This window comes from Fringilla coelebs (genome assembly GCF_963513975.1).
Source record: "Fringilla coelebs genome assembly, chromosome: 16".
NCBI lineage: Eukaryota > Metazoa > Chordata > Aves > Passeriformes > Fringillidae > Fringilla > Fringilla coelebs.
In genome coordinates this window covers 10,169,141-10,196,496 of record NC_140042.1, presented here as the reverse complement: position 1 = coordinate 10,196,496, position 27,356 = coordinate 10,169,141, and the positions used below count along the sequence as shown (strand labels likewise).

At 37.6% G+C, this 27,356-nt stretch overlaps 1 protein-coding gene across 9 annotated transcripts in view; it reads left to right on the top strand.

Annotated features, from left to right (window-relative positions):
- The window catches only part of CLEC16A (C-type lectin domain containing 16A), a 139,299-nt gene that overhangs the window by 19,153 nt on the left and 92,790 nt on the right, over positions 1 to 27,356 (top strand). For all 9 annotated transcript variants that reach the window (XM_084216759.1, XM_084216761.1, XM_084216760.1 and 6 more), the window contains exons 10-22: positions 664 to 892; positions 2,277 to 2,406; positions 6,533 to 6,633; positions 7,354 to 7,476; positions 8,837 to 8,946; positions 9,416 to 9,460; positions 10,699 to 10,749; positions 11,455 to 11,583; positions 15,116 to 15,236; positions 19,486 to 19,637; positions 20,326 to 20,530; positions 21,236 to 21,403; positions 26,744 to 26,890. In XM_084216759.1, coding sequence (XP_084072885.1) covers positions 664 to 892; positions 2,277 to 2,406; positions 6,533 to 6,633; positions 7,354 to 7,476; positions 8,837 to 8,946; positions 9,416 to 9,460; positions 10,699 to 10,749; positions 11,455 to 11,583; positions 15,116 to 15,236; positions 19,486 to 19,637; positions 20,326 to 20,530; positions 21,236 to 21,403; positions 26,744 to 26,890 — 1,711 coding nt within the window. The remainder of the gene's footprint in view (positions 1 to 663; positions 893 to 2,276; positions 2,407 to 6,532; positions 6,634 to 7,353; positions 7,477 to 8,836; positions 8,947 to 9,415; positions 9,461 to 10,698; positions 10,750 to 11,454; positions 11,584 to 15,115; positions 15,237 to 19,485; positions 19,638 to 20,325; positions 20,531 to 21,235; positions 21,404 to 26,743; positions 26,891 to 27,356) is intronic.

The window sequence follows — 27,356 nt, the reverse complement described above, 5'->3', positions numbered from 1 at the left end:
ATAAATTAATACTTAGTTAAATGAGGTGTTGGTTTGCCATCTTATCCTGTGATAACTTGTGTAAAACACAAGTAACTTAAGTCTAATAAATGAAGTGGTGTTTTCCAGACTTGATAAGTCAATGTCTGGAGGCTGAAAAAAGGTTAATGACTGTTACTTGTTCCTAGTTGATACAGGGATTGGTTTGATATTGAGGGAAGCATAAGACTCAAAAAAAAAAAAAACAACCAGCATAGAGCATTTGAATTTTGTTCTTGCTGCTTTAAAAATTCCTTGCACCTTTAAAAGGGGTGTATTTCATATTAATAGCTGCTGTCAACACATATGTAGGATTTTGCTGCCTTTATCCTTTTTACAAAAGGTATTTGAATTTTATGTGTAATATGTCTGACACCTTCAATTTTAAACTTGTGAGGATGAAATAGGTAGCTCTGCATTGTCTTGTCTCAAGAACGCCTACTTTTTAATGATAGATCTTTGGGCTATGTTACTTTGGGGATAGTTGTGCTACTGATGATTTGGTATTAATTTTTTGTATTTTAAAATGGATTTGAGATTTGTGGATAGTGTGCTGATTTACATTTTGTATGAATTTAAGTTTCTCTATCAATTACAGTTAAAAATGCTGTGCTGTAACTCAGTGAACACTCTTCAAATTTACAGGCAAAGTCAAGTATCAGATGTTTCATAAAACCCACAGAAACACTTGAGAGGTCTCTTGAAATTAACAAACAGAAAGGGAAGAAGAGGATGCAGAAAAGACCCAACTATAAAAATGTTGGTGAAGAAGATGAAGAGGAGAGAGGATCTGAAGATAACCAAGATGACCTTGATAAAAGTAAAGGTACAGAAGCAAGTTCAAAGGGTGTAAGAACAAGCACTGAAAATGAAGGTGAGTATTCCAGCAAGAAAAGGGTGCTTACAATTTTGGTACTTTTGTTTCCTGATGGACCTCGTTGTGATTAGTTACATGACTTGTTCTCTTGCTGCACTAGGTAAGCTCAGGACTATGACATTTGTTTAAGGCTTTGGTTGGATTTTTTTCTCATGTTAAATCAAGCTGTGAGAACATGTACTTCTAATCTCATTAAAAGTTATGGAAGTGTGTTCATATCTGCCTGTAGGCCTTGGCCCTTATCACAATGCATGCCTTGCACCTCAGTGTTCATGGCTGTGGGCACTTGATAAGCTAGCTTGACAGCTTTGTAACTTGTCTTTTTGTGCTAAGGGAGAGCTGTAGCCACTTCACCTTTGCAAGATAATCAGCAGTATTTTGTGTATGTTTCAATGACAAAATTTAACAGGTGTGCTACAAGTGACAGTACATGATGGAAGATGATATTAAATAGTTCAAAATTGAAAATATCTTTGACTCTTAGATTTTTTTTTACTTGGACTTTTTCTGCATTTTTGTTGTAGCGCAAACCTAAGAACTGCCGTTGTAGGATGAGTGGTCTTACAGCATATTATAACTGTTTTAACTGTTTATTTTATGGTTGCTAACTTTTACAAGGATAATAAGTCCTAGTACTTACATTAAACATAAATTGAGAAAAATGTGGCAATTGAAAGAAAAGGTGTTATGCTTTCACAGTCCTGTCCAAACATGACTGAGTTTAGATTTAGGTAAACAGTCTTTTTGAGAAGGCTTTCCTTAAATGGTGTCAAGTAACTGATGGTGTATTTTCCACCATGATTTGAAGAAAATCTGAAATAATCTACTGTTTAAACTGGTGCATTTAGTTGTAATCTTTGTCCAAATTCCTACTGGAGGGCAAGATTTGTTTTTTCTGCTGAAACTCAGTAGGTGAGAAGCACTGGGGACCAGGTGTCCTGTTTGCTGCAAGCTGTAGAGGCCTCTTTACACCTTCAGTGAAACTTGATGTCCACCCATGCCCCAGTCTCACCAGCTTTTTCACAAATCTTATCTTTTTTTCAGAAAGAGGTTCTATGGCTTTTCTTCCTGTGGTTTGCGTGGGAAGGGAGCTGACTGTGGCTTATTTGCCAAAATTATATGTATATTTTCTTTACATATTTTATGTATATGTATACATTTTTTATAGTGTTACAATCCTTCACAAAATGTAAGCCAAATTCTTGGCTCTGCTGGGAAGAAGATTTGCCTACATCTGCTCATTAACTTTTCTGAAGTAAAGGTTATACCTCTTAAATATAGATGCATGAGATGCTTTTAATACTAAACAGAAAATACAGAAGAGCTTGTGATAATCTTGTTAAAAATATCAAGTTTTGGTGGTATGTTTTGGTTCTTTTAGAAATAGAGATGGTAATCATGGAGAGGTGTAAGCTGTCAGAGCTGTCTATCTCTGCTGTGACAGAACAGAATACAACAGATGAAGAAAAGAGTGCAGCTGCTTCTGGGAGTGAGATGACAAACTGGAACAGGTATAAAGGAACTGTAAAAGATGTTGCTGAATTGTTTCCTTACTTACCCTCCCCTTAAATCTTTTGCTTTTCTTAAAGGGATGTTTCAAGTTAAGATCTTCTTCAAGTTAAAATTACAGGGTTTTTTCCTGGATCACAAGTGAGTGAATCAATACATTAGTGAGGTGTAGTCTCTCTACTGCTCGATTTTGGAAATTATCCTATTCCTTTTTAGTTTGTGCTTTCCTTTAGGAAGTTGTGATGCATTAAGTTGGTAAAGTTAAATTACAGAATATTAACACGACAAAAACAGAATATAAATGTTTCCATTATGTAATTTCCTAAACCTCTAAACTAAGATGGAAGTTTTATTAATTATGTTTATAGTTGCATTTGTCCATTTTTGTATGCACCTATAAGGGAAAAACAAGGCAAACTCCTCTGTTCAGGGCTTAGTTTTGCAGAATTTTAGTAGCAGTAGTTATAGGCAAACCCTTGTAACCTTTTACTGTTTCCAGGGTCCATTAGTATGTTTCAGGGTTATTGGAAACTTCTACTGGAAATACAGTTTATAAGTGTTTCTGGGAGCAGAAATTACCCTGACTTCAAAATTTAAGCTTGGATATAATGAATACCCCTAAAGCACCTTCTCACTAGAGATTTTGCATTCCTGTTAATAGATTGTTAAGAAACCAAATGTGCCTGACACAAAAGTAATTGCAAATGTGTCCATTGGGGAAATGCACATGTTTGATAGGATTTTAAATTTATTTTTAAACTTGGGAAATGCTGCCTGGTATTCCCAGAATTTCATTCTGTCTCCATTATAGCTTTGTAGTTTAGATTACATTCATTAATAAAGATAACATTTAATTTCATTGTAAAAGTGAAATTGAACCTTGACTTGAACTGGCTTTAAAACACACTGTTCTAGATTATTGATAATTTGACTAAAATATGTGCCAAATGGCTTTTAGAAAGAAATTGGCAGTGAGTGCATGGAATACTAAAGTGACTGGGATGCTCGGGTCTTGAAAAGTGCAGAATGCTTAGAAGTGAGCTGCCAGTGCATTTGGCAAATGTCTGCAGTTCAGGCCTCTCTTCATGTGCAGATGTGGTCTCACAGAATTCTGCATTTTTCTAAAAATAAGCAACATTAAAATTGTGCAGAGCTAAAAGTAGCTTTAAAATAAGGATATACCTTGCATAGGGCAATTCTGGCCTTTGTTTTATATGTGATTTTTTTTTTTTGAAATGTCAGTGGATTAGCTGCTATTGCTTAAGATGTTGTATATTATGCCAAATATAATATTTGAAACAGCAGCTAAATTTCTCAAGAGAGACTTGCTTCAGTACGTGTAGTTTCTCTCCTACACCGGTTGGAATCACTGATCCTTGTGGATAAGGCACCATGTGGGAGGGGAAAATGCAGGGACCTCTATGCCACACTGGAACTGAAGCTTCCACGCCTGCAATAATCATTAATGCTTGTGGTGACAGTGGTTCCTAGTGGGTTGCAGTCTTCAGTTGTGGACATACTCCATAGAATAAATAATTTGAGGAACACTTGTATGTCATTTGATCTGCTGCTTCTATCAAGCCCTTAGTAAAAGACTAGTAAAGGAAGCAAATGCTTACAGAGTTAAGAAATACATTTGAAAATACTTACCATGTAGCCTTTACTATGAAAACTGTTTTTTTTTTTGTTTAAAGCAGTCCAATAGTTGTTGAAAAATAAATAGAAAACAGCACAGATGGCAGTTGAAAATCTGCAACTGTAAAAGCTAAGTCAAGATTTTAATTTCCCTTAGCCCCTTTCCTACTGTGAAAAACAAAAGAAAAAGCTTAAGTATTGTAGGTGTTATTTTATTTTGATAGGCCTCACTACTGGAAAGTTCAAGCTTAAAGACATGTTTTCAGTTAGCTTCATTTTATGAAATGCTGCCCAGCAAAGCCTTTTTCCAAAGCATGTCAAATCCTCATGCTATGTTTGGCTTCTGTTGCTATTTTCTTAGGCTGAACTTTTTCTGGGTCTGTTGTGTATTTAGTCTAAATGAGGAACATTGGTGAGGGGGATTCTTGGAAGCTTTTTCAGCCTCAGATTATTGTGGCTAAGACTGATAATGCTGATAAGACGCTGTGAAGAAGCATCTGGAATGAAAATGTCTCTTGCTGCTCTGTAATGATTGTTTTTTTCAAGTTTCATAATTTCATGAATCTCATTAGTATGTGGGGGAAAACAATGAAAATGCATTAGGCATCACAGAAGTCATTTAATACTGTGTAATACTGGTGTTAATGGAAAAACTACTGATACCTCAGCAGCTTTGACCTAGTAGAACTTTGACTTTAATGAAATTGTATTAAATAATGCTTTTATAGTTTAGGGTTTAGGTTGTTTACTGTCTGCTTTGGTCTGAAAACAAACCAAGTGTTATCTTGCATTTAAGTATTTTAATATCTTGGTCCTCTTTGTTCTTTAGACCTTGAAGCTGAGCTCATTTTATGGAGTGAAAAGCCCCCCATCTGAGGGTGACACGAGACTTGTAGGGCTTGGGTAATGCTTAGGAAACACAAAGGCTCTCTTGGCTTGTTTTCAACACTGCTAAATCTTTAGGTTGTTTTTCCTTGAGTAGTTACAGTCTTTTGAGATCTACAATATGTGGGCAATTTGACTTAAGCACTTTGAGCAGTGTTGAACTTGGGCACAGAGGGACCACTGCCGGTGGCAGTTCTGGTAGAGGAGCGCTGTAATCCCGGCTCAGAAATGCACAGACTGTGCAGCCAGCACTGCTGTGACATGAGCTGAGCAGGCAGCAGCGTGGGCTGGGATGTTGGTCACTGCCTGGTCACTGCTGGTTTCAGTAGGAGACAGAGCTGTGCTGGCACCTGCCTGGAGCTGCTGGGAACTTCCCGAGCTTTGTTCTGCCTTGGGCACCACGGCTTTTCTGGGAGCACTCTGTGTGACCAGGAGAGCACCACAGGTCTGGAGTGGGGATTGAAGTGTCTTGTGTTCTGGTCTCTGACAGCCCTTCAGACCCCCAGGAACCACAGCAGGGAGTTTGTAGTGCCTGCTTTTTGTCTGCTAGGCCTGAACACAGCAAAATGTGTTTGCTTCTGTGACTTCGATGTTATTTTAATGTATTTTTTTAATGTACTTCAGATAATGTAAGGATATTTTTCCTTTCACTGTTAAAGTATAGTTTAACAGATAGGAATAAACCCTTTCCACTCAGGCTTCCACACTGTCATCTCCTGATGACTGTGACACTACCCTGAAACATCATTTGTTTAGTTGAGCCAGTTGTGAAAATATATTTAGTTTTTGCATGTGCTCTGAACCTGATCTACTGACTGGGTGCAAGCCATCTTAAGACCAGAACTGAAGCTGCCTTGCCATCAGGCCTGTGCTAATATCAGGTTGATCTCAGCCATATCTGATCTGTCCAAATGCCTTCTGGATTACACTGACTTTTGTTGTCTTTCCAAGGTACAGGTAAAGAAAAGGTGAACTTAGCACTGTTTGTAACTTCCTGTATGTGTGTCATAGGTCACATGTGTTTAAACTCAGGAAAGCGAAGCTCATCTACAATCCAAAGCTTTTTTCTCTCTTCAGATATTCCCTCCTAGTTAATATTTCTTTCCTATAACTGTTGGACAGTAAAATTGTTGTTTTAGAAAAACCTAGCTTCCTCCAAACTTCTGGTAAAAATGCTTACTTGCAATAGTAAGAACTTAGCAATTCTGTTAAGCACATGAGTTTTAAAGGAGTCTGTTTTATACAGCAGTGATAGCAGCTCCCTAAATTTACTGCGGTATGCACTTAAAGCAAGCTCTTCAGTGATTCTCTGTACTTACTAAACAGGCTACAAACAACCCAGTAAATGTTTGAACAAGCAGTTCTTGGGAAAGTATTATGTAATGAATCTGGTTAAAACTCAGAATTATTGTCAGTATGTAAATAAAAAGCATGGCTGTAATCTGAGTACTCTGCAACAGAAACTCTGTAACAGAACTCTTTTGTTATAATGCCTGAAAATGTGCATTACTGTGAATTTGCCTCTTCCATTAGCTACATGTACAATAAGATAGTTACCCATTTTTCTATAGATTTTTTTTAATGTTTCTAAATTACTCATTTGCACAGGCCTTTTCTTGATATGGTGTATAATGCACTGGACTGTCCTGAAGATGATTACTACGCCCTCTTTGTGCTCTGCCTTTTATATGCAATGTCACACAACAAAGGTAAGTGCTGTTATGTGGAGGTAACTGCAAGGCCAGGATTGGAAGACGCTGTAAACCTCCATAGAGTCATCTTCTGATTTATGGGGTTGTTTAGAATGGGATGGGAGGATCCCCACAATCCATATTTGTGTATTGCTCTAAGAGGTCTCCCAGCAAACCTGCCTTTCCTGAGAAAGAACTTTGATATTTTAGAGGAATATGTTAAAGAAAGATGGGATTAGTTCCTTCTATAACAAGTCAGTGAAAATTTTGTGTTGGGGAGGATACTAAATAAGGCTACTACAAAATAAAATTCCTATTTAGTTTAAACATATATGAAGAGATTACTTAACTACCAAAGCAGAGTTTAAAATCAGAGTTTGATCTTCTCCCCTTTAGCCATTATGCTCTCCAAATGTCTGGCTTGACTTTGATTTGATTGAGATACAAACATACAATCTGAGAATTTCAGAAACAGCAAAATCATTTGCATTTCACCAACCACTTTGGGATCTGAGTGTTGCCACCCAGTAGGCCTCATTTAAGGCTGAGAATTTTCGGGAATTCATCAATGTGTTTGGTCTTTGTTTTTCCTCCTTTTCCTTGTCATACAAAGTCAAAGCCTAGTTTCCTATTGCTAATTGTTCCCTTCCGAAAAAACTGCTGTGGTCTATTAAATGCTTGCCTTTGGAAATATTCCTGTTTTCTAATTTGCATTTTTTTCCTTCACCCCCATGAAAGGACTTGACCCAGTCAAGTTGGAGAGAATTCAACTTCCAGCTCAAAATGCTGAAGAGAGAAATTCATATAATCATGTCCTTGCAGAGGGGCTCATCAGGATAATGAATTATGCTGCACAACCAGGTATTGCTTTTCCAGGGTTTGTTTTTCCTTCCAAGGTGAAATTTTTGAAGATGGATAAAAAGCTACTTAGCCTCTTGTCTTTGAGGGAAAAGTGACTGTTCAGCTTGCTCTTTGATGAGCAGTATGTAGATATGGTTTGTGAAAGACAACTGTTGGCTTTTCCTTGGTTGGTGAGGAACCAGAAATCCTGGATTTGTGCTGAGTAGTTGTTTTGATACTCAGAACTATACAAGGATCTCAATTCCTACTTTCTGCGCTTTTGAATAAACAAAAATTGAGATTTTTGAGGGGTTTTACCGTAATGAATTTCATCCTGAAAATATGATCTGTCTCATCTTTACTTGTAGAAATAATTTCAGTTGAGAAATAATCTTGAAAACTATGGTATGCTTTGCTATAGCAGTCCTTTATCTGTAGGTCTAGGTGGTAGCAAATTTTCCCATACTTTTTTTAAATTTCAGATTGTACTTTCAGTTTTGAACTGTTCTGCAGAAAGCGTGGAGTTTTTTCTTCCTTTTTTTCTTTTTGAGAAATGAGGGTTACAATGTTCTATGACCTGTTCCATGCTAATACAATTTTTGTTCAAGCCACACCTCTCCTCTGTGCACTTGCCCCCTTAAAACTTTAAATGGGTAGAACTGGTTTTCCTCAGAAACTGCCACACTATCATAATTTTGAATGTCTGTAGAATAAAATCTGTTTGTTTGACGTGGAAAACTGCTCTACAGCATATTAACTTGTGCTGATGTGTCAGAGATGAAAGACGTGTTCATATATGAAGAGTTTGTACCTGCAGCAGCAGGAAGGAGTGCAAATGAGGATATGTATTTGTTTAAATAAAGGCATGTCTGGGGAGGGAAGTGCTGAGGAAGGATGGAAATGGGGGATTTTTTATTCAACTTACTGCATGCTGTGTAGAACATCTCCTTTTCTCTCTTCAAGGGAAAGCTGTGTCTTATTAGTGTGCTATATACAAAGCTTCTTTTCACCTTGGAACTTCATCCATCCCAAATGTCTGGGATCCTTTTGTAATTTTAGAGTAGTTCAACGTGTGCAGCAGATTGGTTTTGTTGCCTTTATCGATGTTTGGGCTTACTGTTCAAGAGTGTTAATTTTTGCCTTCTTACTGAATGGTTCTGCTTTAAATTTTCTTCTGTTATAAATTACTCCTCCGTTTTTTTCTTTATAGCTATCAGCATAGTAAGGCAGCACCAGCACTCATCCCTGTCTAATGGGGGTGGGACAGAGGAGCCAAGTTTGACAATTGCAGGAAGAGTAGAAACATTTAAGAACATGGGATGATCACAAGAGCTTTAACTAAACTGCTACTATTTTGTATGTTGGAATTTTTTTTTCACAGATGGAAAAATTCGTTTGGCAACTTTAGAACTTGGCTGCCTATTGCTGAAGCAGCTTGTGTTTTCCAAAAATGGCAGGATCATAAAAAGTGTTCACCTTGATTGTCTTGAGGTGAGTGTTTTCTTTCAAATTCCCAGTCTCTGCATTACTGATGTCTGAGTCTTGGAGTATAGTTGAATTAATTTTTTTGTTTCTGATTGTAATAAGCCTTAATGTGAAGTTTGAGCTTCTAGAACATCTTTGCATTGGTAGCTCTGTGCTGTGAATATCATAACCTATGCTCTGTTCTCATCTCTGCTATTTTAACTTGTAATTTCTCCAGCAGTTTTTTATTTCATAGTCTCTCTGGAACTTGTATGTTATCCATCTCAATAATGTAAAGAAAAGTGTTTTTGAAATAATAAATAATAAACTCAAATAAGCTGCATTTTCATAGGTGCAAGAACTGTATTCTATCAAAGTCTGGGATTAAGGCCATGAATTATTAGACTGTTCTGTATGAGTGTTTGGGTGAGTTTTTTAATGTGACTAATAAGTAAGTGGTGTATGTATTCCCTGAAATGCATTTTCTCTTTCCCAGGGTGCAAGGGAGGAAAGTGTTCATCTCCTTCGCCGTTTCTATAAGGTAAATATGCAGAATGCTGTAAGAAAAAGGTCCTTTACATATGGGGAATGTCTGCAGCCCAGTCTTTACATAGTGACCAAAGAAGCACCTTTTTTAATATGGGAGCTCCAAATTTGTGATAGAGAAGAGGAAGTGTTTTCTTGGAGAATTCCTCTCCTTTCCACCCTTCCTATACTACCCTGACCTATGTCACAAAGGGCTGTTGGAAAACTCACAGGGCTTGTACTGGAGATCAAGTTTATCATTGACACTAATGTGGAATATGTTTGGGTTTGACTTTGCTTTTTGTTTATATCATATCTGAAATGATGATCTAAAGTTTTGTCTAATTTTTTTTTCTTATTGTAAACCTTTGCAGCTTTTTACTTTTACATGTGTGTTGTAAACAATGAAAGAAATTAAATTTTTTCGCCCTAGGCACTAACTTCTATATAAGGAGCAATAAATCCGTGACAGATTTCAAGTGTCTGAAATATCTTCCTGTTTTTCTTAGAATTCTCTTGAAGGATGTTTGCTCAATGTGGCTTACAAAAAAATTAGTAACTTGTGGTGGGTTGACCTTGGCTGGCTGCTAGAGGTCCACTCAGCTGCTCTCTCACTGCCCTTCCTCAACAGGATGGAGGGAAAATAGAATATCTTGTCAAGATAAAGAACAGGGAGGTCACTTGCCAATTACAATCTTGGGCAAAACAGTCTCAACTTCACAGAAATTAATGTATGGCCAAGAAAAATAAATTTAGATAGTGAGAAACAAAGACAAATTAAAATACTGCTGTCCCCCAACTCTGCCTTTTCCCAGGCTCAGCTTCATTCCTGGCTCTTCAGCCTTCTCCCCCTGTGAGTGGTGCAGGGGCAGCCGGAAGTAGGGATTTGGTGTCAGTCCAGAACAGTCGCTGTTGTTTCTCCCTCCTCACACCTTCCCCTGCCCCAGTGTGGGTCCCCTCCTCCATGGGCTGCAGTCCTTCAGGACAATTGCTGTAGTGTGGGTCCTGCAGACTGCAGCTCCTTCAGTCCTGCTGCAGTGGTGGTACCTGCTCCACCATGGTCCTCCAGGGGCTGCAGAGAAATCTCTCCCTTTCCTAAATGTGTTTTCCCAGCAGTGTCAGCAATGCTGCTGAAGGGCTCAGCAGTGCCCTGCAGCCCTGGCCTCCCTTCACAGACACACTGTACAGAAACAAACCTGACAGAGCCCCAAACAGCAAGGCTTCATGGGATGTCCATGTTCTTTCTTTTGGAAGGGAGAAGAAATTTTTCTGGATATGTTTGAAGATGAATACAGGAGTATGACAGTAAGTCAGATCCCTTCTGCCCTGGCAAATCCTCAAACCCAGATACAGCTCAGGAATAAGAAAAAGTGCTGATAGTTGCTGAGCACACTGGGGTCTTTATTGCTGGGCATAGGATAACAAAATGAGGGTGGTGTTTTTGCCTCTGAGAACTTGTGTCTATACTCACATAAATTATTTATGTGAGACTTCACAGCTCTTTATTTAATAAAATTCCATTACTTACAAAATTGAGTATACAAACATTGCTTCAGCCTACTAAATGGGGTACTGGATTTATTATTTTTCTCTAAACATTATGAAAATCTTCCTATACCTGTCTGAAGCTCAGCATGTTCTCTCTTTTGAGAAAGTTCTTATTGGAAAGAAAAAGTTATGAGAAATTTCCTTGTGATTGAAGTAAGCACAAATTTAAGTCAAAACTTGAAATCAAACCTGGCAGAATTTGGTTTTTAGTATTTGGGAAATATCTTTTCTGTAATTTTCTGGAGTTTTTCCTGTGTTTTATTTGTATGAAAACTTTGGCAATGTGTCCGGTAACAATGAGAGGTTGCATGTAGTAAATGAAAGATTGCGTGTAAGCCCTTAAAGAAGACATGGTATTAAAAATTCTCAGAATTTTGAAATATGCAACAATGAGTTGTATTTGAAACTAGAGGCAAATGCTTATTGTTCTGTATATTAACCAGTGCTAAAATATTTCTGTAGATGAAACCCATGAATGTAGAATACTTGATGATGGATGCCTCAATCTTGCTACCCCCAACGGGGACACCTCTGACAGGGATTGATTTTGTGAAGAGGTTGCCTTGTGGAGATGTAGAAAGAACACGAAGAGTGAGTAAGACTGTTTTCCTTACATCTGCTCGTGACAAAGTGATGCCAAAATCATTGAGCAATTCTAGGAATACAAATACTTTTCTTTGAAAACTGCTTGATTGGAAGCTTCATCTATAAAATCATAAAAGCTTGCTGAAAACATATCTTTGTAGAGTACATATAATAATTACCTGCCCCAGTGGGGAAACTTTTTCTCTGATTTCTTGTGTCTAGTCAACACAACGTGTTCTTGCGCTGGGGTTTAAATTTTCAGACCATACAGAAAGCTACATAAAAAGACATTTTGATGACATTCAATATATTGTCAGCTTCTTTTGTGATCTGCTATCTCAATTATATTCCTGTAGTAAGAATCTCTGTGGAAGACTGGACTGGCTTTGTATTGCTCATATTTCTAGACATGGCAAAAAAATTTAATTTTACTTGAGAGTTCATCTTGCCAAGGTAATTTGTGATAGAAATTTGAGAATGAAGAGAGAACCAGCCAAGTATGTATTTTTGTGACTGACACAATCTGTAGAGGTGATATTGACCTGAATGACAGCATCCTTATTTCCATTCCTGGTTAATCGGTTCTTGGCCTTTACCTGGGTGTGTCCTGGAAGCCTTGCAGTGTCAGTAAATCTGAGATATGTTTTTTTCCTTCAAGAGTACTTAAATATACTTACATAATACAATTATATAAATGCAAAGAGACTTAGAGAACAGCACTTCCCAAATAATGATTTTGTGCAGTAACATATTTCCAGGAATCTTCTGAAAAGGTTTGTTTTCATTGCTTGTAAGCCACACAGCTTTTTGTTATCACAGCAAGTTGTTGGATAGAATACAATGAATTATTTTGAAAAGTATTATTATTGGAAAGCAGAAATGCTTCCTGAAATTTTCTGAGATGTTCAACAGAAAGATGCTTAGAAATGCACATTAGTGGGAAATGAGTGTTCCAGGATTTTCATGTGCTAAATAAGGAATAGCCTAACTTCTATTGGTGGAAATAAAAAAATCAATACAAATATTCCTGTAGATCCCTTGGGATGAAAAGGTCTCTCTCATGAGCAAGAGTTCCCAGAATGATTTCTTGTTGGTGCTCCTTCCCCAGTCACATTGCGCTCAGGGTTTGGTATTTCCTCATTTCCTGTGCTGCTTCCTTGCAGCCAGGCTGCCTAGCCCTGGCTTACCTGCCATGACAAAATGCTGGAGTCAGGTATACCTTGTGACATTGCTGCTGCCACTCAACCTGCTGAGGTTCTAAGGATGGTTTGAAATGGAAAAAGATTTGATTCTGAGCATGCTCTGACATGATTCAGAATAGTTCCCAAATTTTATTTCACTAGCAAGTGCACTTTGATTAAATTATGAGTTCTTAACTCTTAGGATCTTACTTCCTTGCTATAGAAAGTGCCTGTAAGTGGCAGCTCTTCTCTTTAACAACTTTAAGAGCTCTCAAAAATCTCACTTTGTGAGAAGTTTTTGAAGTACTCAGAGCACTTTCCCTTGGGAATGTAATAAGATAGTGGTAGGTTTCCCTGCCAGTTGCTGTTTCATTGCACATAGAACATGTATATAAATGAGGCAATCGGCATCATAGTGCATAATACTTTAATGTAGATAGAAATCCATATTTGTTCCAAGTTAACCAAAAGTCAGCCAAAAAAATTCTAGGTCACAGAACTTTTCTATTGTTTTGTTGAGATCTGATAAAATGTGTTAGGCACAATATATTGATATTGGTTACAAACTGTGGGCTGTCAGTGTTTTAGGAAGCACAGCACAGTTTCCATTTCATCTGATGTTCTTGTTCAATTTATTTTTTTTGCAAAGGCTAAAGTTCTAATTTTATTTTCTACTCCTATACTTTATTCTGCATTAAATGTGATTACATGTTTGGAGATGAGTGTCATCAGTTTTATAGGAAATTAATGTGATAAAAATTAACGCAGTCTAGGAGGAAGAGGTTTGAGGGGGCAGATAAGTGAAAGCTGAGTGATGGTTGCCCTCCAAATTTAAAAAAATAACAAACCCAAACAAAAACATTGTTGGGTTTAACTTTTGGGTTACCAAAAATGGTAAGATTTTCCTGTTCTTGATTGAATTTGGCAAATATTAAACCAAATACTGTGAATTCTTCTTGAAGCACTTGGTAGGAAAACTGCTTTATAGTAATCCTGTATAATTTCAGTAACTCCACAATACATTAGAATGCAATCTGCCTAAATGGGAGCGATCATCTCACATTCTAAAGTGACTGTTCTCATGAATTAAACAGTATTATTATCATGTTTTTATTAGATATCCTTGATGTCCTTTGCTCCACATAATGATATTGCCCTGTTAAATTTCAACTGTGTACCAAAGCCATTGCTTTGGGGTCATTTCATGGAAGAACCTGATACTGGCTTCCATCTCTTCATCCCTGTTCTGCCAGAAATTCTTGGAAGAACTGCCAGTAGAGAGCTGGCCAAACACTCCAGTTCTACTTCACAGGAGCCACTGTTCTGTTGATTTTAAAAATAGAGGAGTGAAGGGTTTTCCCTTAAAGCACTTCAGATTTGTTTTTCCTAATACTTCCTGCAATCTGGGAGTTTCTGGGCACTGCAGCTGTTCATGAATTCAATGCTGTTACTGTAAAGCAGCAGTTAATTTACAGTACACCACAGAATTACTGTGTAGGAAACTCTTAAAAAGCAGAACACCGGAAGTAATAAAAAATGATTTTTCATTTGCTGTACTGAAAATACAGTCCTTGTAGGGAAAGAGGATTATAAATGGTGCCTTTCAAAATGTGGCTAATAAAATTATTGTTCTTTGACACTTTGGGTCTTTGCATACCATATGTCATGAATTTGTAAATCAAAACACAGAGCAGCTGCTGAAAGTTTCTTGGGACTGTTGCAGCTTTCAGAATGCTTTACCCTGATAAAGACCTTCTGAGAATATAAATTAAGCACTCTGAGAAAGTTACATGTGGCTAGTTTTAGTGAGAACAGCAAATTAAAATGCAGAAATCCCCTGTTTCTCTCTTAACTTGTAGAATGTTAGCTAGACTTGGCCAGAAAAGTTATTACTGTTTTAAGTTCAAAATGGGAGAGTCTCTGAAGGTTGGTTGTGTAGGTGTCTGTAGCATAGAAATATTGCAAATGCAATCAGTCTTAAAGTAATGATTAAATAAAAATATTCCAAGATTGTTTTTGCTTAAACAGTTCCTGTAATTGTTTCCCTGTCAGTCACAATCTGTGTAAGTGTGCCAGTGAGGCAAGAGCTCTGCTGCTTCTACTTCACTGAAAAGAAATTGCATGTTTCAGCTTCTTTCATGTCTTTTTTTTTTTTAGCTAAGTTGGAAATTACATTGTACTTTTTCAATGTGAAAGGTATTAAAATTTTAATTCCAATTTTAAATGTATTAAAAAGATTTACTATAGGACAGCAAACTTGGGAGTTATAAAATCCAGTATATGTTTGTAAGATTCTGTTAAAATGTGTAGTATTGGGTGTAAAAATATTCTGATAATCTTTTCTTTAATTTCTCAAGGCAATCAGAGTTTTCTTTATGCTCCGTTCACTGTCCCTGCACTTGCAAGGTGAGCTGGAAACTCAGTTACCACTCACGAGGGAGGGAGATCTGATAAAGGCAGATGATGTTCTGGATCTGAGTAAGTAGCCCCTCAATTTCCTAAATAGTCTGATACAAAAATTACTGACTTTTTTTTCTCCTAAACTACTTGTTACTGCTATTCTTCCTTAAACTACCTGAATTGAAGTAGCACAGTGTTGAATATTCTACTGTGTGTTGTAGCATAATAATATTTTTTCCAGTTTGAGTCTTAACCCAAACAAGAGAGGCAGGAGAATGTCAGCATTTTGGCATAAAGCACACAGGATGCACAGGATTGCATAGGTGCCATACCTTGGGAGGAGACTTTGCAGTGGGCAAAGCGTGACCCAAAAAATTACATTTGTGTCTTTTTTAAATACTACTTTGGAGGTGTTGTTGATTTCACAAATTTTCCTTGATCTCTATTAATACCAGGCTTTTAAAATTCTTGGGAACATTAAGAACATGCCTTCAGTGTTTATGCTTGTTTGTATACAAATCCTTTCAAGAGGGGAGTAGAGGTTAACATAATCCAGTAATGGTTTCAGCTACTGTTTTGATTTGGAAAAATCCCACAAAACTGTATCAAAATAGCTCTTTTTTTCCTTTTGCCTGAATGTAATGATGGTGTTTTATGTGAGCTTGATGAGGGAGACTCAAGTTTCTTGTAAAGAAGCATTTTTAATATTTTGATGCACATATGTTAAATGCAAACCTTTAGGTGTAGTTACAAGGCTGTCACCAGTATATATGAATATATATGAATGTAGGAATAGAGAGTCTGGTAATTCCACAAAAGGTTCATTCCATGCTGCTGGATATGCTGTCACCAGAATTACAGCTACTGTTACTTTGCAGTGTTTTTCTACTGTAAATAGTTTTGAAGCAATTACATATTTTGTGGTAACTGTCTCACTTAGACTGCCTGTGAGGCTGGAGGTGTTTTCAGTCTTGTTTAGCATCTCGCTGTGTGAAGTCACTGGCAGCTCCAATCAACAGCCTCAGTGCTTGGTTTCAGGTGGTAACAGGATTCTGTTAGTTTAATGTTTTAAATGCCATGGCCAAGAGGTAAATGAAGATGCATTTAAACTGTCACTTTTTTAATGTTATTTCTTTCCTGAAACAGAAAAGTTTCTTTCCAGACTTGCAGACAGAGTGAGCTGGCTTTAAAAGGCCATCACAGTCAACATTTTTTAAAAAAGATTTCAGAAAAGGTTATGATGGAATAATTGAGGTTGTAAGGAACTTCGGTAGATCATCCAGTCTAACCCCCTGCTCAAACCAGGGTCAGCTAAAAAAAGGTGTCCAGGACAATTTGTCATATTTGTGGCAAAGAGAGTAACCCAGAATGTGGTGTATAAGCAGGGGCACATCCTCTAACTTGAACTAAATGTACTTCATGGGAACAAGGTGGATTCATGATTGGTTGCTTTCTTAGTTAGTAAAGCAGAATATCATCCCAGAGGGGCTGCCTGTTGTTGGGAAGAGTTCTTCCTGTGAAGTGGGAGATGCTGCATTCACTATCTCCAGCCTATGCTTATCTTGGGCTGCCAGCTGTGCATACAAAGGGCTAAAAGTTTTCTGTAAGAGCTTTTAATGTCTGCAGATAATTTCTGAAATTGGGATGACTGGAAATTATAAAATCATTAAAGATCAATCCCCAAGGCAGATGAGGTGCATTTAGACCATACCGAGTAGCTGTTACATTCATAAAGATTTCTTACAATACAGTCTTTTCAGGCAAATATTTTTATAAACACAGACAACTATTTTCCCTGAATTTACATCTTCAGCACTGCAAGCAGCTGAGGTCTATGAACTCTCCTTCCTTGGCTGTATTTCCTAAAACTTGGGTTTTTCTTGGAGAAGGTCACAGAAATCTTGGATCCATGTAATGGAAGTGTAGTGTCCAAACTGATTACAACCTTCATTTTGCATGAGGAGAAATTAGCCATTGCTGTTAATGTCAGACGAGGCACTCCATTTCTCTGCAGCAGTGTCACACCAGGAAGCCATTCAGCCTGTGGTTCCCTGTAATCAGACCAAATTTGAATAGTACTGAAGTTTACTGGGCTTGATATTTTCATCTGAATGTGGTTGGGTATCTCTAGCTGTTTCATAGCATAGCTGTAAGTATTCTTATATCAGTTCACTGAAAATGTGTTTAACCACACTTTCTCTTCTGTTTTTGTCATCAAGGATGACAGTTTGACTCTTCAGCAGCTGTGAACTAGAAACAGTCATGTAAATGGACTACATTCAGTTGTATAGACTCAAAGGATTCCTGTAACAGTTGCCTAGTAAATGAGTAACTTTCCTTTCTGTTCTTTTAAAGACTTTTACAGTAATGCTTTTCTTCAAGGTGTTGTCAGGTCTAAAATAAAACCTTTCTGTTCTGGAAAACATTCTGCCCTTTGAGTTCCTGAAGTAGTGTATTTTTGTACTTGGGCAGTTGAATTTGTACAGCAAGTATTTTAACCTGCTTACTGTTGCACTAAAAACTTTGTAAATGCTGGTCAAAAAATAGTATTTGAGAACTCCACAACTCTATTTGGTGTTGTGGCCTGTTAGCTCAGAATCTCCCAAAAGTCATCAGCCTGATATCTCCTGTTTGAAGGAGTCCTAATCTAAGCACTTTGTGTCTTGAGAAGAGCAGGACTGCTCCAGGAATTGAAGTCAACTGAAATAACTATGTTGATGGATTAGTTTGATTAAAGAATAAGAGGCAAGAAATAAAGCATACCAAAATAAGAAATATCCAGTTCTGCCTAGTGTCTTAGCTCCTTCTCTAAACAGGAATAAATCCTCCACAGGTTCTTACAGTAATATTTGCCAATCCTTTATGGATTTCTTGGGCCTTCCAGGGCTGTGAGAAGGTTAATGCAATCAATCCTCATGTTAACTGAGTCATGTCCTGTATGTATTGCATTTATTGATTAAACTTGTTTTCTCAGATTTCAAAAGCTGACGGTAGATTCACACTGGTTAGCATTAATTATCCTCTTAATTGTATTAGGGTTCTATATTTCATGCCTTTCTTTCCTACCACCCAATGAATTTTGAATGGATCCTGCTGGTAAATTCATAGAAATGTTAGTTGGAAAGGATCTCTCACTTGTGTTGTAGTAGTTTTTTTGTGGGGAAGAAGAAGTTGGCTTGATTTTTGAAGCTTGAAAACCTTTGGTGATGTAAATTCCACATCTTTGGGTAACCTGCTGCACAAAAGAATTTCTTCTACCTCCTGATCATAATTTATGGCTGTTGTCTATAGTTATATGACCTACCACTGTGAAGAGCTGTACAGTTCCACTTGTAGTTTATCCTGCAAATGTTTCTAGTATGAAGAGTGGTGTTAAATGCTTGTTTAGATATTTGGATGAGTAAATAAGTTCTACTGTTTTGTATAGCCTTTACAATATTTTACTTGCTGTAAGTTGTACTAGATGAAAGAGAGGAAAAAACCTGTGTGCATCAAATATATGAATGAAAGTATCAGTATGAAGCAAAGGAAAAAGCAACTCTTAGAGTTAGTGGAGCTCTGCTAGGGGTTGGCACTGCCAGTTTAAGGGCTGCTTGGTAGATTTCAGCTGGTGAGCAGAGGGTGATTTAGTTCCATTCATTAATAAAAGGTTTGAACTGGAATGGAGCAGTGAGGAAATGGCAGAGAATGTATTTTGGGGTTTGTTGGAGGGGTTTCTGGACTAAGAGAGGGTATGTTCGTTCAATATAAGCCAATTAAATATATGGATAAAGGAAAAAATGTCACCTCATTTAACAAACATTGCCAAAACACTGCTACAATTTATCTGGAGAGTCCAAATAATCTTGAAGTGTGTCCAAGAGCCAGCATAGGTTTCAGACCTGTAGAAAAGTAGCTTGTGTCAGGAGACAAAGTTTATACCAAGGTAGAAGTAATGGCCTGCAGTGTGTTGGATCTGGCTGTTAACAAATTTCTTGAGACTTCACATAGTGAGAGAAATCAGCACTGTTGCGATTTCACCCCTGAGATGAAGAGAACTTTTTTCTGAAAGGTAATGAAGATGATAAGAGAAAGCAAGGTGTATATAGTACCCATCTTATATTTAACTTGTATGCCTGAACCACTGTTGTTAAAGTCTCTCCTGCCCTTTCTATGTAACTATGATAGGGAAATTAAAACATCTATTAAAAATGGGAACAGAAGCTTTAACCATGTGTTGTAAAGATTGTTATATTTTTGTATGTTAACATTTTCTGTTATGTAAAATACCCACACCCCAGAATCCTCAACTTCAGTGTTATGTAACCTTTTTCCTTCCTTCCTTTAGATAACAGTGATCTGATTGCTTGTACAGTCGTTACAAAGGATGGGGGTCAAGTTCAAAGATTCCTGGCTGTGGATATATACCAGATGAGTTTGGTTGAACCAGATGTTGCCAGACTTGGATGGGGAGTAGTTAAGTTTGCAGGCCTTCTGCAGGTAAGGGAAGTTGTATTTTGGGTGGCTAGCTTTTCTGATCTGAAAATCTACATTTTATGTTGCATGAATAGCAATACCAGTATTAGCTTATATATTTAAGCTCTGTACCATGCTTCCTTATTTCTTTGGTCTTTTTTCTGCTCCCTGCCTTTTAAAACAATTCTGATTTTCTGAAGAAGTTTAGGTAGGTAACCAGAGACACAACTGCAAATGGGCTAACTTCCTTAACATATGTTGGGCTGTGCTCATTTGAGCACTGAAGTCACATCTGGTTAGGATTGTGTTCCAAGCACTTTACTCAAGTAGCACATTAATGAACTCATAGTTCTGATTTTCCTACACAGGTAGAGAAGATGACAGGTTATAATTTCAAAATGATCTGTGCTTCTCTAAGGAAGTTTTGCTCATTTGTCTCTTTCTTGCCTTAGCCATTGCTGTTTGTATTTCCTGAAAATTTGCTGTGCTCAAATCACTCAATCGTTATGAATACTGATTTCTAAAGAAGTAAATCCAAGTTGTATGACTTGCAGAATCTGGTTTGATTTTATATTGCTGGGTTTTTTAACACGGAAACTGTCTTAGTAAGAGCTTTAATGGAACATTCTCATAGTATTTTCTTTCAATGTTAATGTTTAATCTGTAGTTTAGAAAAGCTTACTTTAACTATTTGCATTCTGCTTCTCTTTAGGATATGCAGGTGACCGGAGTAGAGGATGACAGCAGAGCCCTGAACATAATCATTCACAAGCCTGCCTCCAGCCCTCACTCGAAGCCCTTCCCCATCTTGCAGGCCACGTTCATCTTCGCGGATCACATTCGCTGCATCATCGCCAAGCAGCGCCTGGCCAAAGGCCGCATCCAGGCCCGGCGCACCAAAATGCAGAGAATAGCAGGTGAGTGCTTGTCCTGAAATGATTCTGGGAGGCAAGACTTGGCTGTTATTGCAAGTCACTCTGTAATGTCAGGCTGAGGCACACTGAGGACTGCTGGGCCACAGAAAGCTCTAAAACAGAGCTGAGTTTCCAAGGAATAGATTTAGTTTCATATTTAACTTTGAATTTTTAAAGTGGATATGTCACACTTTTATGCCTTGCTTCATGTAAAAAAATTTAAAGCAAGTTTGAGGATGTTACTACTTGATATTAAAAATTTTAGATTGAATGTAATGCGAAGGCATTTATTTTCTATTTTAAAGCTGATTGTCTGTTTAAATGGCTTTCTGCAGTGTTCTATTGTAACTAATTAATTACTTTATTTCTGCAGGGAAAAACAGAAGGGTTTTTTTTTATTGTTAATAACTTCTATGTTTTTTTAGTGCAAGGGGCTTCCTGTAATCCTGGGGTTTTTTCTTCTCTGCTGTATTTTGAGGCTTCCCTAGTATCAATGTGGTGTGGACAGCGATGTAGAAAAGGTTGCCAGAAGCACTGACTCTTTGGTTTGTCAGTGCATTTGTAATCATAATTAAGAGACAAATGAAAGCAAGTTATGTTAAAATCTGGCTTAGTCTTAGGTCCTGAGCAAACTGTCAGTTTTCTTGTCACCTCTTTTTCCTTTTATGTATTTGAGTAACAAAAACTATCAATTGTGATTAAACATAGCTCTCCTGGATCTTCCTGTTCAGCCTTCAACTGAAGTTATGGGTTTTGGACACAGCTCTGGAGCTGCAGCCCAGCACCTCCCATTTAGATTCTACGACCAGTCCCGGCGTGGGAGCAGTGACCCGACAGTGCAGCGCTCTGTCTTTGCATCTGTTGACAAAGTCCCAGGTAGGATTAGCATTCATTAACAGGCAGTTTTTGCTTTGTGATTTCTGTCTGCAGAAACTGTACTGTAACTTGTATTAGCAGTGAAAAGCTTATTGTCATGTGTTCCTGAACACACAACTCCAGGATGAAGCTTATGGCAAAATTTACTCTGAGAGAAACAAATAATACCTGGGTGTGTATTCTGGGTATGTTGTGAGCAACACTTCCATGGCAGTTTCCCCAGATGTCTTAATACCTTGCCTTCCTTACCAATCAAGTTAGTTTAAATCATGCTTTGCATACTGAGTATTGATGCAACACATCTGGATCTTCCTGTTCAGCCTTCAGCTGAAGTTACAGGTTTTGAACACAGCTCTGGAGGTGCAGCCCAGCACCTCCCATTTAGATTCTAGGCCAGTCCTGGTCAGTTGTGTGTATTTCCTCCTTTAATTTGGTTATGAATGTTTTCATGCTGGATTGTGGAAACAGCTGGAATTCTGTGCACTGCCTCATTTCCCTCAGAGTGAGCAAGACAGAAAAGGGCCACAGCTACTCCTAAAACATTAACTTGGAACTGGGATTAAAGGAATGATTCTAAATCAATTAGCTCTTTGCTTTTTTATCTCTTTGTCTGTTTCCCAAATTGACTTCTCTGCAGAAATTCTTTTCCAGATGACGTTTTTCCTTTTGGGTTGAGTCATTTTAAAGGGAAATCTCATACTGCTTGAAAGTACTTAATTGTGCTGTATTATACAAAAGATTTCATTACCACTTGCTGCCAGTCATTTCACAGAACTCAGCATTTCTCTTTAAATGTGATTCAGAATTCAAATGCACAGAATTCAGATTACTTAGAACGTAGATGTTTTTCTGCTTTAAGACTAAATTGAAGCTCAGTTACCTGAGTCCTGACTGGGGAACAGAAATTATAAAACCATAGGTATTGTCAGTCAGGTGTTTCAAAGACAAGTGTATGTTTGTATGTTGTGTGAGGGGGAGTGTTTTCCTTATTCGACCTGACTTCCATGGAAAAGGTGTGGTTCTAAAGAGTCCAGTGTTACTGTTTCAGCTTTCTCTAAGGAGAGTGCACTTGTGTTCCTAACTAATGACTTCATCTAGTCATTTGCAAGGGAATATTGGGTGTGATGCAACATAGTCGTTTGTTCAAGCAATGACATCCTTTATTTGAATCCAGGAAATGTAGACTTCCACTTGCAGATCCAGAGGGAAAAGTATTTTGAAGCTTTTATTTGAGACAAAGTATAAGAAATGAGGCACACAACTTGAAGTATTTCAAGTACAGCATCTTTGAAATGCATTTTATGACAGGTAGTAATATAATAAAAATGGATTAATATCCTGTTTTTACATCTTTTTTACATTGCAAAACCAGTATCAAATGTGGGTTTGTTAGCTTATCTTTGCTGAGGAACGAATAAGATTTCCTTGTTCCTAGTGACTTTTGTAGGAATCTGTTTGTGCTTATCCCTTAATAAGGCTTGCAATGATTTTTACTTCAAGAAGAGAAATTTGTGGCTTTGAAAAAATTACTGGACAAGTTGCAGTTAAATTACTGGCTTCGTGTATTAATTTCTTACTGTTACAGCTCCTACAGGTGTTTGAGTTCTGCAGAGCTTGCACAGTCAGTTAATTTGGTTGTACTTTTAAGAATCAAATTGTGCTTTCCCTTTCCCTTGGTGATGATGTCCTTTGTAGATTTAAAGCAGAGCTGTTTTTATGGCAACATTTTTACAAGACTAATTGCTACTTTTGTTAGGACCATGTTGACTGTCAGTGCTGTAAAATCCAGCATGGTTTTTAAGAAATTAACAATCATATAAATGTTCTCATTCCTCCTGCAAGTTTCAGTGTGCAGTGTGTGAGCTTTAATACAGCTATTGAATGAGTTCCCTAATTCCTATTGTCAATGAATTCAGAATTTTCAAGAACACTCATTGCAGTTGTCTGATTCAGTTTCTCTCTTAGTGCTTACATAAAGCTCTGCATATGTCACTAGAGAGCCTGCAGTTACCTTCTTATGTTCCCTTATTGTTGTCAAACTGGGCTTCATTTTCCTTCGTTGTTCCACAGTGCAGTTAAAATCTTAGTGTTTGGGGGAAACAGGTTGAGGATTGTTATAGCTTGAAACTGGATTTTGTGCAGGACAAGTGAAGGGTGATGAGAATGTCACACACCATGCTTGAGAACATCCCCCTGAACGCAGTGAAGAGTGCAGGGACATGCTGTGATTATCGCCTGCTGGACTGGACAGTTTTCAGCAGAGAACAACGTAAGCAAAATCCCTCACTTGATCAATTTTATCATCATGAAGTCATGGCTATGAGTATACTCCAAGGTCTATTTTAAGTTACTGACCTTTGCTAGAATGTTAGAGCATTTTTAGAGATAGTGTAGCTGGCAGGACTGTTCACCATCTCATGTATTAGCTATGTATGAACGTATTGTACTTCTGAAGCAATCCATGTAAATAAAGAACACTGGTTTTAAAGAAACCAGCAGATTTGGTAAGGGCCTTGTGAAAAAAGACCTTCTATTGAAAGTAAATAAATAATGACTTCCTCTTTAAGCAAACTCAAGAATTAGTTTCAAGTATCAGCTCTATTCTGAGATTTATATGCCCAGCATGTCTTAAGGGAAATGTTAATGATTTCCAGCAAAAGGTATGTCTAAATATTTTAACAAGTGTGGTTGCTTACCTACTAAGTAAATTTATTTTGAAAAGCAAAAGATTCAAAAATCAATAGATTTCTCTTACTATTTTATCCATTGTTAATATCTTAGTAGATGATAATAAGTTTTTGAGAGGAAAAAAATAGGAGAAAAACTAGTTAACATTAGCATGTTAGCAATCAAGTTATAACCATCTTCATTTTAAAGTCTGAAAGAAAAAAAAATCATAGGTTTGGAACCCTTTGTGTAGTATAAACTAACATTCCTGTCATCATCAAATGAGCCTCCTAATTATTTGGCTTCCTGTAGCTATGATTAATTCTGCTCACATTTTCTTTGCAGGTATTTTCTGTAGGAATTTCCTGATTAGAATTTTTTTTCTTGGTCATTAGTTTCCCAGTTACAGTATTTTGAATTATTTAGGCTTACCTTTCCCTCCTATCTAAATTAGCTTCCGTTAGCACACTTAAAATTCTTCCTTTGCAGTTGTTTGGGCAGAGAAAATATGTTGAGGTCATTTTGAAGCAAATGCTCCCGTGTAAGGACATGAATCCATTAATGTTGTTTTGCAGAAGCTTTGGGCTGGCAATCCTGCTAAATCAGACCAGTTTTCCCTATGACAGTCATGGGAGACCTTGTTTACTGTTTTCTGCTGTTCTGGTGAGGGTGGAAGGTTTCTTCTCCCTTGGAGTGCAAACTTTGTGGATAAAGAATGCTTCGGATGGTTGCGGCTTGTACCAGCACTGTAAGGGAGGCTAAATATCTTGATGTTAGCTCTTCTGTACCAGTGGCTTTAGGAGCTGTTCTTAATTTCATTCACATTAACAACTGGCTTTGCCTCACTTCTGTAGTCACAAGTCTGCTGGTTATTCCTTGTTTCCCCATCCTAACTGGTATTTCAAACTATGAACTGTGTATGAAAAATCTAATGTGCATTTTCTGTGATTAAAAACTATAGCACTCAGGGCCAGTGATACATGTGGAAGTCTTTCACATTTGAGGTGGTTCACTTTGTGGTTAACTTTTTGCAGACTGTCAGGCATCACTGTGTGTAAACTCAGTTTAACTTACCTAAATGATTGTAGAAGATCAATCAGTTTGGTTTCTGAAATAAAATACATCGATTTTTTTACATTTATAGGATAATTAGCTCCTTACCAAATATTTTGTTTTTCACTGAAAGCGCTCTCTCCTGCCTTGGTAGTGATTTAGTTCTTTCGAGTGGTGTTCATCTTGAACATAATGAATTGTAATTTAACTTCGTGAAAATTACATTTAGATACCTATCTAAAACTATGCTGCAGTGCTACAGAAATTCAGGTAGCATTGTGTTTCTGCAAGTGGTTTTCAGTCTAGTTCTTGGGGTAAGCGTGGGAGGTAGAATGTAGGAGGTGGGACTACAGATCAAGTCAGATTATTAGCAGGACAGATGTTTGTGAGCTTTCTTCTGTACTTTCATCACTGTTGTTTTCACTTGTAGCACAGCCTGTCAGTGTGTTGCTGCTAACAGCATTTTCCTGACTTGGCATATCTATGTTTCAAAGCTTTCAGAGCTTCTTGTAACATGTCCATTTAAGCTGAGTTTTGGGTGGCTGCATCCTGTATGGCACCAGCACCTTCCCTGTATAGGAGAGTCTCTGAGTGAATTCACCATCCATTCACTGCCATGGGAGATTCCCTATATAAAAGGATCAAGAACTATGTGGTGTGTTTTCAGTCTTACCCGATTGTCAAATACTTTCCTTTTCAGTGTTAACTGTTCAGTGAAGGTAGCAACTAGAGTATTGTTAGGTGTTTTGTAGTCCACATTGTGGCTACTTTCAGTAATTCACAGGACTGCCAAAAAAACTACTGCATTAGTGCTTTCCCATGGGAGAGAGGGAGGAGAGCTGCAGAAGCAGAAACATGGTGTACTTCACCTGACCTACAGCCCATGGTGAAGACACTTCTTTTGCTGTAAGAAGTGCATCAACTTCTAAAAAGCTGCTTGGTATCAAAACCTAAAGAGGTGGCTCTAGGTATGTGCTTATAGAAGGAGAAAGGAATGAATGCAAGGTGGTTAGGAAAGAAAAGGATGCTACACTGCAAAGAGATTGAAGTATTAGACTAGAAGCCAGAAAATGACTCATCTAAGAAGTGCTGTTGGACACTGTATAGATCTTTCCAGTGTTCAGACTGGAAAAAAATTAGTTTGTGAGAGGCTGGATGAAATTCAATGCCAGCATTAGATGTGATTGATTAATATTTTCTGAAGTTATATCAGTAAAAAAATGTAGGTCTTCTATCCAAGAAGTTTTTTTGTTCACTTTTGCCTTAATTATTTTCCTCATTGTGTTAAGGACCTGTGAATATATTGACTATATCAAAAAGTGAAGAGTTTTGATATGTTTTGACTGTTTGTGCAATCTCTAAGATTTAAAATGCTTTGAATCCCTTAAACTCTCTTTCCTTATTCATTGATCAGCACTTGTAGCCTGTTTTCAATAAGGTACATTCAGACTTTTTCTGGTTTCCAGGATGAAGGTGGGAGAGGGCACATCCTCTGGGTCGCTACAGGAGGTTGGCATCACCTTGATTCAGGATTTGCTTTTACCCTTTCCCAGTTTGTTCAACAGCTTAACTCTTTTAAGATGATATTTAACTTGTAAACTTCACTGTCCTATTTTGCAGGCTTTGCTGTAGCCCAGTGCATAAATCAGCACAATCCATCCCCACTCTCGTCACCATCCCCTTCCAGTGGCAGTGGCAGTACAGGGCGCTGTGATTCAGTGACTGCAAGCTCGACATCCACTCCTTCTGCTGCTCAGAGCCCAGCAGGTATTTACTCACCACCTTCAGCCTAGGCACTAAGGGATACAGAGCAGTTCATTGTAAAATTAAGTTGCTGTGTTATTGGATTAAAAGAGTAGGGCTTTATGGTTTTAGATACTTAATCAGCTAAGCCAATTAAAAGTAAATTGTGGTATAAATTGTAGTGATCTCTTCAGCTTTCTGGAACTGTAAATACTTGGTTTCTTTCAGTAGAGACTAAAAGTACTGGTGAAATAATATCCTGCTTGTCTGACTTCTCTCCTAGCACAAACAGTTTAGAATCTTGAGGGGTTTTTTTTTTGTCAGTGGTTTGTTAACTGAAGTATTGGTTTGAATAAATCTGTAATGTAAACTGTTAGCCTTCCACCATAGTGGATAGGTTAATTTCCACATGAAGAATCTTTTTTTGAACTAGGTGACATTGACTTTTGTGTGTTTATCTGATCTTCAGGTTAATTTGTAGCACTGGGCC